Raw genomic sequence first — 13,639 nt, 5'->3', positions numbered from 1 at the left:
TTAGTCCTCTAATGCATCATTAAACAAGTATTGTGGGCCATATTTTTTGAGGATACAAAAAAATTAATGTACTACAAGGAGCAAATAAAAAGAAAATCTATATCTACACTTTATTGTGGAATGTCTTATAAATAAATTTAATACTCAATTGCACTTTTAAAATCCTTTGGCGGCTGCTGATCTTTTCCACAAAGCTCCCAGGCCTTGTAGTCATCACAGGCTCTTAGATTTTCTACATAACATTGTACTCCCCTCAGAAAGGGTAGTGCCATTTCATCATTGATTACTTCAGATAGACGATGCAGATATGCAATGTTTTTAGCAAGTGTTTCTTTTATCTTCACTGCTAATGGACGCTGGTTGCACAATTCCACATCCAACTGTAATATATATTTTTTGTATTTAAAGCATTCCTATTTATCATTAAGATTTCTTTAATATTTTATAGCTATATAATTTTTTATTCTAATAGAGTACTAAACACTGATTTTGTGTTAACAGAAATGTTATATGTGACTAATTATTGGAAAAATTACAGCATATTTTATTTATTTTTACAGCCATTTTCTGTCAAAGGTTTATTTGTATATTGAAATAATATTAAATTAATTATTATATAACTTAATAGATGCTTACTATTTCATGAATTGTGTTAACTTTTAGCCCAAGGTAAGCATTCAAACATTTTGATAGAGTTCTGACTTTATTTGGTAGACAGCCGTTTCTGTTTTTCATGATAATTAAGTCTCCCACCTGAAAAATAAAGAATAATTATCATTAAAAAATATGACAACAGGAATAATACCCAAATGTCACAATTGTATTATATATTATTATTTTAAAAATATTATAATTGCGAAAGTCTGAGTCTGAGTATGGATGGATGTTTATTACTCTTTCATAACAAAAGCTACTGAATGGATTGTAATGAAACTACAGTGATATAGCTTATATATCAGAATAATACATAGGCTGTCATTTTAAAAGATATTATGGAGTCTCATATGGCTGATAAAAAATTAGGGAATAGTTCATGGGCATGGGAGAATCCAATGCCAAAAAAATATTTTTTAGATAAGATGATGGTGAAAGAGAGAGAAATAATAAGGGCTAAGGATAGAGCCTATTTTTAGAAAAAAAGCTGTAGAGAAAGTTAAAAACATTGATAAAATCAATGAGAGAGTACAGCAAAATAAAAAATTGGGAAAGGGGCATTAGAAAAATACAGGGAAGAAAGGAAGGCAATATCAGGTATAGTAAACACTACTTTGCCAGATTCGAATGATGAATTAAATGCAGTTCAAGTATTACGTAAGCAGATTTTTTACAATTATTTACCCCCATCCCCCGTTGTCAGCAAAAGTAAGCAAAGCTCTTACCCCCTCCACCCATGCTTACGTAAACATCTCTCAATTAATGTATTGTTTTTTTAGCAAAGACAATGTGAGGGTTGCCATTCGTGTAAAAAAGTAAATTACGACCGATGACGTAATCATCATACAGACTCCCCCACCCCCATGTCATCCAAAATAAGCAAAAAAAAAAAATAAATACTTATGACCCTCCGCCCCCAAGAGTATAGTGCTTACGTAATACTTGAACGGGCCCTTATGCAAAATGTACAAATCATAGTTAATACAGTATAAGTCCTTCATTAGAGATTACTTCTAGATTAATAGTGACTGGCAGATTATAAAAGAGATTGTTTAGAGCTCGAGACTTTAAATTTGTAGCCTGTATATCAGAAGACAGCTGAACTGGAGATTGGAAGTTAATTAAATCTATGAAAACACTTCATATTCATTTTTGCTTGACTTTGGTCAATTCAATTGTAAAATTAGATCAAATAAAATTATAGTACACTGTACACATTTAATATATTAGTTTAAATATAATTGCAGGTAATCAATTTATACAGGCACTATGCTACTTATTAATAACAAAATATTATTAGTTAGTAATATAAATTTAAACTGAAGAAGTTTCTTTGTGATATTGTAACTTAAAATTATAATAAATGTAAACAATTCTCACCTGAGTATCAAATACCGACTTCAGCTTAACATTATGCTTATGATATAAACAATCAGATATCTTCCTACAGTCATGGACAATCTTTTTTGGTACCTCACTTTCTAATAGTTTCTTTAGGCCAGCATCAAATGCATGATATTGCATCACTTTAGTATCAAATATATAAATCTGGTAAGGTGTAGCCAATACTAGAAACGGCATTTTCCATTTCCTACCCTTATTTGCACAATCGGTACTGAGAGCAATATAATCACATTGATTCAAATCTTCTAATGCCTCATGGAAAGCATTATCCACTTGATTTATATATATGTATTTTTTTGAGATTTTAATAATTTCCTCACATTCTTTCTGTGAGATCTTCAAGTGTTTTTGCTCATCATTTTCTTGCAATTTGACAATATTTCTTATTTCTGAATTATAATAATGGCAAACGCCTTCGGTGGGATCGCTTTGTGGTAATTCCTTTACATTATACAAAGATAATCTGGACTTATCCAAATTCATTTCATAAAAACGACCCTCAATCACTTCGAAATTCTTTGTATAAACTTGTAATAACTCACCCTTCAAGTAAAGATTGTCCATATTGATATATTGTCTGATTTTAATCTTTTTTCACCGGTTTTGGTGGAGTTTTCTCAGCTTCGTTATAGGCACGATAAATATACAAGCCTAGTGTAACGTGCAACACGATCACCGCTATTACAGCAGAATATACACTGCTCGTAATGGGTTCTAGTCGCAGTATTCCATCAAATAGTACTACTTTTACGGAGAAAAAGGATAGAACCGGTACTATAATAATGAATAAACAATATTTTATTACCGTCCGAAAAACTTGGAAATCAGGTAGTTCCTGAAATAGATGTAGAAATTATTATTAGACAAAAGGCAAAACTCCTAGTAAAATATCTATGAAAAATATCATAACATACTAACATTTGCACGGCCTTCAATCATTATAAAATAAAATAAAATATAAATTTAAAATACTCTGAAACAAACGAAAGTGACTACCAATTATCAATATACCAATTTAATTTATATTTAAAAAATTGCAAACCTAATGGGTATATTTTTTCTGTATAAAAAAGTAATCTGTGTTTGCAAACAGTGTTACCCGAACATCGCCCTGCCTTTCCTCAAAACTGACCAAAAAATCAATTAAACTTATATAATAATGCCAACGAAGTATCAATAAACATTTAAGTACCTATATTTTACAAGTATTATTGTAGCTAAATACTAGGAGATACATTTGAAGATACAAGAGACAAATGAATAGATATATAATATAAATATGCATGCTAATCCTTAAAAAAAGGAAGAAATTTAAACAGTATATAGATATGCAAGATAAATGAAAGACAAACCAAAATTAAGTACTTGATAAATTTTACAAGATGCTATTGCATATAATTTATTTGTTTTATCAGACTGTAAGGAATGAATGTGAAGCAATTAATATCATTAGCATTTATTCAGTCAGTCAACTCATATTAGTAATTCTCAACAAGCCTTTTACCATCCCGTTGGACTGCAACTATGTAAAGGAAACTTCCTTCAATTTTCTTTTAAAGCTTGATTGATCTCTACAAAAATCTCCCGAATTTAGGAGGATTACCTGGTATCACCCTGTACTGTTATAAATGTAAAAATACGTTAATTACTCTGTGATATAGTCACATGAAAGTATCCAACAATCATAGACTCCCTTAGCCATAAACTTTTTTTTCCATATACGTTCATCTCCTTTTCAGTGATGGAACAGGCAAAGATCCTTAGACCATACAGCCTAGGCTACGTTTATACTTCTTCATATTTGAACAAGTGATGAGGCCAAAAGCTAATTCTTATGTATGTTTATTCATTATGTTTTCATTCGTGTTCAAAATTTAAGTCTTATCCATAGTCCATATCCTTGTATCAATTACTTAAAGTTTTAAAGTTTTATCGATTTAGACATAGACATTCTTTTAAATGAAATTGTAACAAAGATTATAAATAGTATACCTTTTAACTAAAAGGTATACTTGGAGTCTTAAAAACAATAGACAATTAATAAAGTAATATTGTTATAATTTCTTGATTCGGTCGCCGCGATTAAAGTAATGCAATACCTTAAAAAAAATAATGTATAAATAAAATAAAGTTAAAGAAACTACAAGAATTAACACATTCGAAAGGGGGGAAAGGGGACTGTTAAATGATTGACTGACTGTTAATTTGGATTGATTATCTTATTGCTAGCAATGTATCATGTAAGGTTGACCTCCACGCTGTTCCCTATGGAAACCATTGTGATAAATTCTTGGTGAATTTGTCACCGTGGGCTAACTGACCTGACCTCATGCTCATCTTATCATCCTCTAATGGTGCCCGTAAACCGTTAGCAGACGGGTGCACCATTCTATTATTTTAAAAAAAAGACATTGGAAACCAATATTTATAAGTATGGTGATATGTTAATTTTAGAATGTTTTCCGCCCTACCATGTATATCGCATTTCGATTTTTTTCCTGAATGTATACCGGAGACAATACGTGTCTAAAGAGCGTCGTCATACGTCAGCGTAGACAACAAATAATGCTATACTCTTTTCTTCATTACTTTTGCCCACTATTCCAAAATACTAGAAAAATCCTTTTCAGCTGCCCTTCCCTATCCTGTCACTCCATCCTCACTTTGAGTATGTACTTTAAATTATGATTAAGTATTTCTATTTAAAATAATATCACTTTATTGAAAGAAAATAACTTTTTTGGGTGTGCGAGTAAGTCCTGTTTTATTTATTTCATCGTTTTACTTTCAATGATCGCGGGTTCGACTCCTCGTATGATTTAAATGTGGGTGTTTATTATATTATGTTAATTCTATATGTATTTAGGTATTTCTATTACTTGATCAGTACCTACTTATCACACAAGCTCTACTTAAGTTTGGAATACGTAGCTCGATTGTTCAGGGTTATTATTATTATTACTTTATTTAAATCAAGTCGACTGTGTATGTGTCTTTGTGTTTAAAGATTAAAGGGACATGTGAAGAGTATGTAAACACATCTGACTGATATAATCAATAATGCCATGTTCATTCAATGAATACTTTCACAGTTTCACAGTCTATGCACATGAATAATATGTAATGTATCACTTAAATATTTTTATGAAATGATTCAATACATATAAGTACCTACATAATTATTTTATGGAATTGTTATATTTTGAATTATTACTATGTGGAAGCAACCTACTTTTTGTTAACTAGTAAATTGAGTGCATATTTTTCCATTTTTAGATTACTACTGTTAGTTGAATATGTGATACGTCGCAGAAATTTATTATTCTAATATACCTACATACCTACTATGACAAAATGATAAAATATAATATCTACTACGGATTTTTAACATTTATTATAGTAAGTTTAAATCACTGTTACTGCTGAATTTTAAACCTATCACATGCTGTAAAAACTATGTTATTTATTTAATTAATTCGCGTTTACAGGCGATCTTTGGAAAAGTTAATGGAACATTTTTAGACTTAAATCAAGTGCAAAATACCATATCCCAATGGAAGAATCTAAATTTTAGTGAGGTCAGAATTTTAAATAATAGACTTTATTATAAGTATGGTTTTTATTAAAAATAGTAAGTAAATACTAACTTTGTTCTTCAGGCTGGTGCATCTCCCAATGGTGTTTTTGATTTCGGTGATATTAAAAATAAAATATTGCAGTGGAAAAATCAAAAGATAGCAGCACTTTGTCCATCCAATGGGTAAGATTTTAAATTTATTTATTATCCTAACATCAATGCATATTTATAAATAATAGTAAATAGTGATATTAACAAATTATAGGTACATTTTTATATTTTTTTTTATTATGAGAATGATATAATAATATATCTTACATAATGATCGTTTGAAATAATTATGTATTCTTTTCGCAATACATACCTATAATTTGTATATTGCAAAAGTGGGCCTGTTTGTTTCTTAGTTTCTACACGCCTGAACGGCTGAATGGATCATAACGAACTGAACATAAATATACCTATATCGTATTACAGAACATTGCTCAAATTTTCGCCATATTTTAACGTATTTACAACCAGTTTTTATCCCTTATACCTAGCCGTTTACTTTTCTAACTTTATTTTAATTTACAGACCTCAATTGCAAAATTTACTTAATATAGTTTGCAGTACAGCACAGCCTACTAATATTACAATTAGAGATGCCTGTGTAAACTGCTTCGCTTCAGTTACTTCGATGCCTGAGGTGATTAAATATTGTTACGTTGTTTTTTATACTTCAGCAAATTATATATCTACAGTAATTTACTAGGAACAGTTTATCATATATAATAAAATATTATTATATTTTATCATAGTACTCATGTCAATAGTTATATATTGACCTAACTCAAAGTATTCATAGCTGATACCTTTACGTCTATCCATCTATATCTATTATGCGGTATTTAGAGGTGTTGTCAATTTGTGAAATGTAGACATTGTGGTGAATGCAACATTGGATATAGGTACTCACGTATCGCTGAGTTTCTTCATTTCTGTGGTGTTTACCAGTTTGAAACTCAATTTACGCCAAGAAGTAATTTTTGGCATAAATTAGAACACTAAAGGAAACGAACATGCGTTCAATAATTTCAGTCTTTTACTATGAAAAGCAGTTTCTTCCAATTTCTCTGTGTCGTGGGTATATCTAGACTAATATTATGAAGATGTAAAGTTTGTGAGGTTGTTGATTTTGGGAATTTGGATAGTCCATTTATCGAGAAAGGTTACAGGCTATGTGACTTCACGCTACTACCAATAGAAGCGGATATGCAATAAAAAACTTGCAAACAGAGAGAGAATGTGACGCAGATGGAGTAATAATAGGTGCAATATAGTAATAGTAGTAGTCTGCAATAAAAAATAACAGAGTACAAACATTTTATAATTTTTATTACATGTTTTATTCATAATAATGAAATTTTACTAATTTAGGGGCCTCAAGAATTAACTGCTCTTGGTGCTTGTGCAACCCAATACTTTGTAAATACTTCATATGCAAGCTGTGCTACTGCTCTAGTGGTAAGTTACAATACGATTACGCTATTTTATGTTTGACGCCGATGTACGAGTACTGTTATACAATCCATATTAATATAATAAATTGAAAAGAGTCTGTCTATCTGTTTGTTATTTTTTTCAGAGCAAAACTACTGAACGGATTTGAATGAAATTTAGTATAAAGACAGATGGTATCACGTAGACCAAATTAGGCTTAACTTTAATTTAAAAAAGCAGACGAAGTTGTGGTTTGGCTAGTTTATAATAAGTATTATTGAACATTTGGAAATAAATTAAAATATTAATAGATGTATATATATATATATATATATATATATATATTTTAGGCTTTATCGACGTCGGCACTGAATGTACAACCATCGGGATGTTATATGGGATACTGTGACTTTGTACGTTGTCTACGAAGGATCAATTCTATGAACTTGGTTTGTATTCTTAATAATTATCTAATTGCTGTATTAATTTTATGTACCTCGATAATTGTCATTACAATAACATAGCAAGAAAATTATGCCACAGGTCTCCTTATATAGTCGCTGTGAGTACCTACGAGTATGTTATTAAATTACTAAATTGTTTTCTTTCTGCTATCTATTTGAATTAGAAACTATTTTTAGAAATTCAGTATATTATTTCCGAAAGTTATTAATAGAAATCCCATAGGAATATATAGATTACTTAAACACTAAACTTCACACGCTAGATAGTAGATATAGTATTTATAATTAAAATGAAAATTATTCTTAGTAACAATTTTGCCAATATAATCAAGTTTTACCTATTACCTTCAATTTTGTCGTTTTCTGTCTCCAAAATATATATGTACCTATAGCCGTGAATTGTAAACATAATAAGAGCACGGATTAGGTATATGTCTGTGGAAAAAAAGCCCTGATCGAATGTCATATTAATACCAGATTTTTATGATATAAATATCAACTTAACTGAGGTTCTATTTTTCTTATTACAGATAATTCAATGTACAAGAGAAGCCAGGACAGGGGTAAACATAATGTTAGATAATGATAATGTTCGTTTTTTTACAAATGTAACGTCGTGTATTTTAGCTAAAACTAGATGTGGAATTTTTAATCCTATAACAGGTGAACCTCAAGTTCCTGGGTCTTCATCTTCTGGTACCAGAGTGAGCAATGCTTTGCAGTTTTCGGAATCTGGAGAATTGAGAATTCTTGCATTTTCAGCTAGTACACCAGTAATGAATTCATTCTGTTCTACTTCTACTAATCTAACGCAGAATAGTTGGTTAACGAATGAGTGCTAATATCGAATGAAAATGGGCGATACCTATAGAGGATTTGTTATGTCTTTTTGAAAACTATTACACAAAACAAAAGATATCGAAAGTCGGCCTTCTAAATTAAAACATGTGGAAGATTCTGCGAAACCTATATAATTTTTTTATATGATACTATGGAATGTATACGATTTCGTGAAAAGTATGAAACAGAAAGCCGTGAGCATGCCATTTTATTTTCTTTAATTAATGAGGGCGCGCAATGGTAAAAGCGAAAAAAAAAGTAGGTAGGTATCTCGTATAAAGTAGGTAAGAAGCCCTAAGTAACAATCCTTTTGCTGAGAATTTTGTACACAGATGTCAAGTAGGTATTACAAATTGTGTACGACTAATATAACTCTTGATTTTTGTATAATAAAAACGCCATTTAGTTTTAAAATCGAAGGTCATAAGGTATATCGAAATTTAAACTGATCACATTTCTTATTACTGTATTATTTTGTCTATTTTTGTATCTTCGGTTTGAATGGAAAATTTGTGTCGCGCATACGACATTAAGAATAAAACATTTAGAGGTCTCCAATTTTGAGCTATGTATCTTTCTTGTCTCTACCTACCTCAATGGGAAATAGGCATGACAATACATACATATGTATGCAATTTTGTATCTAGTAAGCGAGTTTTCATTTTAGATTTATAGTTTTTACATCCGCTCAGAAACAACTCTTTATTATTTATTTTTTTATTTTGTTTTTCTCAGCTTTTGCTGGTTTTCTCCACACTTACGGGCCGAAGCCAAGTAAGTGCAGTGTGTGTGTGTGTGTGTGTTAGCGCGTGTGTGCGCGCATGGGTGCGTACGTGTGAGCGCGTGTGTGTAAGTGTGAGACATTATTATTATTTCTTTATATATCTCCCTTGGAGGGGATAATAGACTGATCATTCACCAAACATTATTATTATTATTATTATTATTATACAAAAATTCTCATCTCCCCTCTTAAGGAGAGGAGATGGCAACATACTTTATTATTATTATTATTATAAATATTACTACAAAAACTTGTCTTAAAAAAAATAATAGTGTTAGATGTACATTTGTGCTTTCTTCTTATTCACATGACGGTTTCGTTGTTTATTCGTGATAAATTAAAAAAAAAATTGAGACTTCAATGTCAATGTTAAAACTTTCTAAGGACTTTTTGGCGGGAAGTCAAATAGAGCGGGTGTTTTAAATATTTTTCCTTTATTTTATATTTTATTTATATTCAATAGAATAGAATAGAATAGAATAGAAAATCATTTATTCAAATAAACTTACATTGAAGCACTTTTGAATAGTCATAACATTTTTTTTTTAATCTACCGCTCATTCGGAATGCTGTCTCATCACAAGAAGAACAAGCAAGAAACTTGTGTGTTGCTCTTTTAAATAATTTATTCTTACTTACAATTTAAGTTTAAGTGTGTGAATACAAACCACCGATTAGCACTAATTCAATGAAATAATATAAAAAAAAACATTCAATATACAGCAACTGGTTAAACAATTAATAAGAGAAAATAAGTCAATAATTTGTATATATAGGTACAACTAACATAATTTGTAGTTAATTACAGTCCCAAAATGGGAAGTAAGCGCAAAAAGCGCAAAGCCGTTGATAATTGCTCCCCAGAAAATTCCAGGGATGTCGACAGTCCAGACTCTGATTCCTCAATGGATGAGGATAAGTATAAAGTTTTTAAAATCGATAATTACTGTCGCCAATATCCTGAGGATGGAGGAAATTTTGAATATATAGTTATTTATGAAAGTACCGATACGAGGCCTTTAGGCGACAGAGACCTTATGTCCCTTGGCGCCTGTCTTAAGCGCCAAAGCAAGGGTATAAAACGTTTCAAGAGAATTAATAAATATAAAGTTGGAGCCATTTTTGAAAGGCCAGGTTTAGCCAACATAGCATTAAATAACACCAAAGTACAAAGATTTACATGTTAAAGCCACAATACCTGCAACATTAACAGAAATAACAGGGGTCATAAAAAACGTACCTATATACATGTCAAACAAAAGTATTTACAATGGTATTTCCAGCTCCAGAGACGTCGTCTCGGTGCGGCGGTTTATGCGAAGAAGTCGTGATGAAGATGGTAACACAAGTTTTCTGCCCACCTAATCAGTCGCCATTACCTTTGCCTGTCCCACACTCCCTACGAATGTCGATATCAATTCAAGGTATTTCGAGGTAAGCGCTTACACCCCACCAGTAACACAATGTTTAAAGTGCCTGAGATATGGCCACATTGGTAAATTTTGCAAAAATACTCAACGTTGCTCAATATGTGGAGAAAACCATCATTTTAAAGATTGCACTAAAAATAGAACAGAAGCTGTAATGGTAACCATATAGCTATCTCAGCTGAATGCCCAATTAAAAAGAAGAAAATACAAGAAAACAAAATAAAACACAAGACTGTTCCTTTCTCTAGTTTATTTAATGAAAAATCTTTTCCATCTTTAAACACTAAAACTAAACCTACTGACAATATTAACACATTATTGCAAAATGATGACTTTTTAAAACTAATCATTGCATCAGTTATTAAAATTATTTCTGTTAATAAAACAGATGACTCTCCCTTAAACTCAGAAGGCATAAAAAACATAATTTTAGATACTTTTAAGATTTCCAGTACTAACACTAATTAATAGTATCTCTTTAATGGATAATATTTTAAATATTATCCAGTGGAATGCCCAGAGCTTGATAAATAATAGACTTGCTTTTACTTATTTTTTATATAACAACAATATACATATCGCCCTTCTTTCTGAAACTTGGCTAAAGCCTTTCAAAAACTTTAATATCAAAGGTTACAATATAGAAAGATTAGACATTGGTAATAATCATAATGGTGTAGCCATTCTAATACAAAACAAATTGAATTATGACAGATTAAATACATATCACGATGATTCTTTGCAAAATATCGCTTTAAAATTATATTTGAAAAATGAAACAATTTCTTTTGTTAGTTTTTACAGCCCTACATCCGCAACGTCACGTAACTTTACACATTTACATTTAGATAACTTATTTAAATCTATCCCATCACCTATCCTAATAGCGGGTGAGTTTAACGCCCACAATACCACTTGGGGTTGCTCTAGAACCGATTCTAGAGGCACTATTCTTCTTAATACTATTGAAGACAATGGTCTTTGTATAATTAATAATGGTCAACCCACTACTGTAGGCTCTGATATATGGAGTCCAAGTGCTCTGGATCTTACAATTGTTTCTGCCTCTCTGTCACTCCGATGCAATTGGTCTGTACATGATAATCCTTTAGGGAGCTATCATCTTCCAACCATCACCCACCTTTTATGTAACACTGTAAATGCAAATAACATTTCCATTAATCATAGTAATTTTTTTAGGCCAAATTACAATAATGTAAACTGGCTTGTATACCAAGAGACTGTTGATAATAAATTATGTAATGAATTTAATTACGATCCTTCCACCCCTTTAGACTCCTATAAACAAATGTGCAATATTTTAATAGAAAGCATTAACACAGCTAATAATTCACATGGAAATTTAAAACATTCTTTAGTCTGTAATCACAAGACAAGACTTTCTTTGCCATGGTGGAACAATACTTGTTCTCAAGCAATAGAATTATGTAAGAAAACTTACATAGATTTTAAAAATAATCCCACTCAAGAAAATTACATAAGATTTAAAAGACAACAGGCAATCAAAAAACCTACTCTCAAAAACGAAAGAAATGCCAGCTGGTTAAAATTCTGTGAGTCGATCAATCGGCAAACTCCTCTATCAGTTATCTGGAATAAAATGAAAAAATTTAATAAAACATTTAATAACAACTGTTCACTTATATCTTCAGACACTGATTGGATTTCTCTTCTTAAGTAAATTTACATCCAAACCGCCAGCCAAAAGTACACCCAACATACAGGTATCATTAAATAATAATAACAGCTTCATTATAAACCCTTTTACTATAACAGAGTTTTACAGTGCCTTAAACAGCAGACGTAACACAGCTTTCGGTCTTGACAATATCTCTTACAAAATGTTTAAGACATTATCACCCAATTCTAAAAACACTTTGTTATTGTTACTTAACTCTCTTTGGAATACTTCAGAAATACTACCCGATTGGAAAACAGATTGTCTGATTCCTATTCTTAAACCAGGCAAATTGATAAATCATTCAGACTCCTATAGACCTATAGCATTAACATCTTGTATGAGTAAACTTTTCGAACAAATGATTAAACAAAGGTTAGAATTTTATATAGAATCAAATAAGTTATTACCTTCAAATCAGTTTGGCTTCAGGAAAGGTTTTTCAGCTACAGAGAGCTTAAATCATTTAAACCTAGATATTCATCGTGCTTTTTCTAGTAACAATATACTGGTTTCTGTCTTCTTTGATATAGTTGGTGCTTTTAACAATGTTAATCATCATATTCTAACTAATGAACTGCAAACACTAGGAATACCAGATAAGTTGATTAACTGGATTTTTAATTTCCTACATAATAGACAAGTCTATGTTAAGTACAATAATAATTTATATGGTCCACAATCTTCATATATAGGTGTATGTCAAGGAGGAATATTGAGTCCACTGTTATTTATTTTGTATATTCATAAAATTAATATTATTCTTGGTAATGAAGTCAGCAATTTACAGTTTGCTGATGATTTAGCAGTTTACTATTCAGGCTCAAATATTCATATAGTAGAAATTAAAATAAACAAAGCTCTAAAGAAATTAAATGTTTATTTTAAATATTTACAATTAGATATTAGTTTAGATAAAACTAAAGTTGTTATATTCAGTAGATCAAGAACTTTGCATGCTAATATTAATTATAATGGTAGCATACTGCCTGTAGTAGCTGAAGCCAAGTTTCTTGGTGTAACATTAACAAAAAATCTATCTTGGAATAAGCATGTCTGTAATATATCTGATAAAGCTTCTAGAGCTTTTAATATTTTAAAATGCCTTTCCAAAACATTTTGGGGGGCTGATCCAAAGATTTTACTTATGTTGTACAAATCCATAGTCCGTTCTCACTTTGAGTACAGTTACCTTTGCTTTGCTTCCAACCCCACACTCTTAAGAGACAATCCAAAATAAAAAATTGCGTCTAATCACTGGTGCAATGAAAACAACTCCAATAGTCTCTCTCCAAGTAGAATGCA

At 30.7% G+C, this 13,639-nt stretch overlaps 3 protein-coding genes and 1 long non-coding RNA gene across 4 annotated transcripts; 1 reads left to right on the top strand and 3 right to left on the bottom strand.

The window, feature by feature from the left end:
* Positions 1–96: 96 nt before the first annotated feature.
* On the bottom strand, positions 97–2,622 carry LOC131854765 (piRNA biogenesis protein EXD1-like). Its single transcript, XM_059205907.1, has 3 exons — positions 2,035–2,622; positions 637–753; positions 97–380 (listed from the first exon to the last, which is right to left on the bottom strand). The coding sequence occupies exons 1-3, from the start codon at positions 2,620–2,622 to the stop codon at positions 138–140; spliced, it is 948 nt and encodes a 315-aa protein (XP_059061890.1). The 3' UTR covers positions 97–137.
* A 19-nt stretch (positions 2,623–2,641) lies between these two features.
* On the bottom strand, positions 2,642–3,129 carry LOC131854766 (vacuolar ATPase assembly integral membrane protein VMA21 homolog). Its single transcript, XM_059205908.1, has 2 exons — positions 2,977–3,129; positions 2,642–2,893 (listed from the first exon to the last, which is right to left on the bottom strand). The coding sequence occupies exons 1-2, from the start codon at positions 2,995–2,997 to the stop codon at positions 2,642–2,644; spliced, it is 273 nt and encodes a 90-aa protein (XP_059061891.1). The 5' UTR covers positions 2,998–3,129.
* A 2,283-nt stretch (positions 3,130–5,412) lies between these two features.
* Positions 5,413–8,423, top strand: LOC131854861 (uncharacterized). Its single transcript, XM_059206040.1, has 7 exons — positions 5,413–5,457; positions 5,547–5,636; positions 5,718–5,818; positions 6,212–6,323; positions 7,055–7,141; positions 7,468–7,566; positions 8,112–8,423. The coding sequence occupies exons 1-7, from the start codon at positions 5,413–5,415 to the stop codon at positions 8,421–8,423; spliced, it is 846 nt and encodes a 281-aa protein (XP_059062023.1).
* A 3,196-nt stretch (positions 8,424–11,619) lies between these two features.
* LOC131854844 (uncharacterized) lies at positions 11,620–13,141 on the bottom strand. The gene is made up of 3 exons (XR_009358074.1): positions 12,745–13,141; positions 12,172–12,246; positions 11,620–11,789 (listed from the first exon to the last, which is right to left on the bottom strand). It is a non-coding gene; the product is annotated as an uncharacterized LOC131854844 (long non-coding RNA).
* Between the last annotated feature and the right edge of the window lie 498 nt (positions 13,142–13,639).

This window comes from Achroia grisella, unplaced genomic scaffold, assembly GCF_030625045.1.
Source record: "Achroia grisella isolate CSIRO2021 unplaced genomic scaffold, CSIRO_AGI_Agris_v1 utg1245, whole genome shotgun sequence".
NCBI lineage: Eukaryota > Metazoa > Arthropoda > Insecta > Lepidoptera > Pyralidae > Achroia > Achroia grisella.
This window is presented reverse-complemented; position numbering and strand designations above follow the sequence as displayed.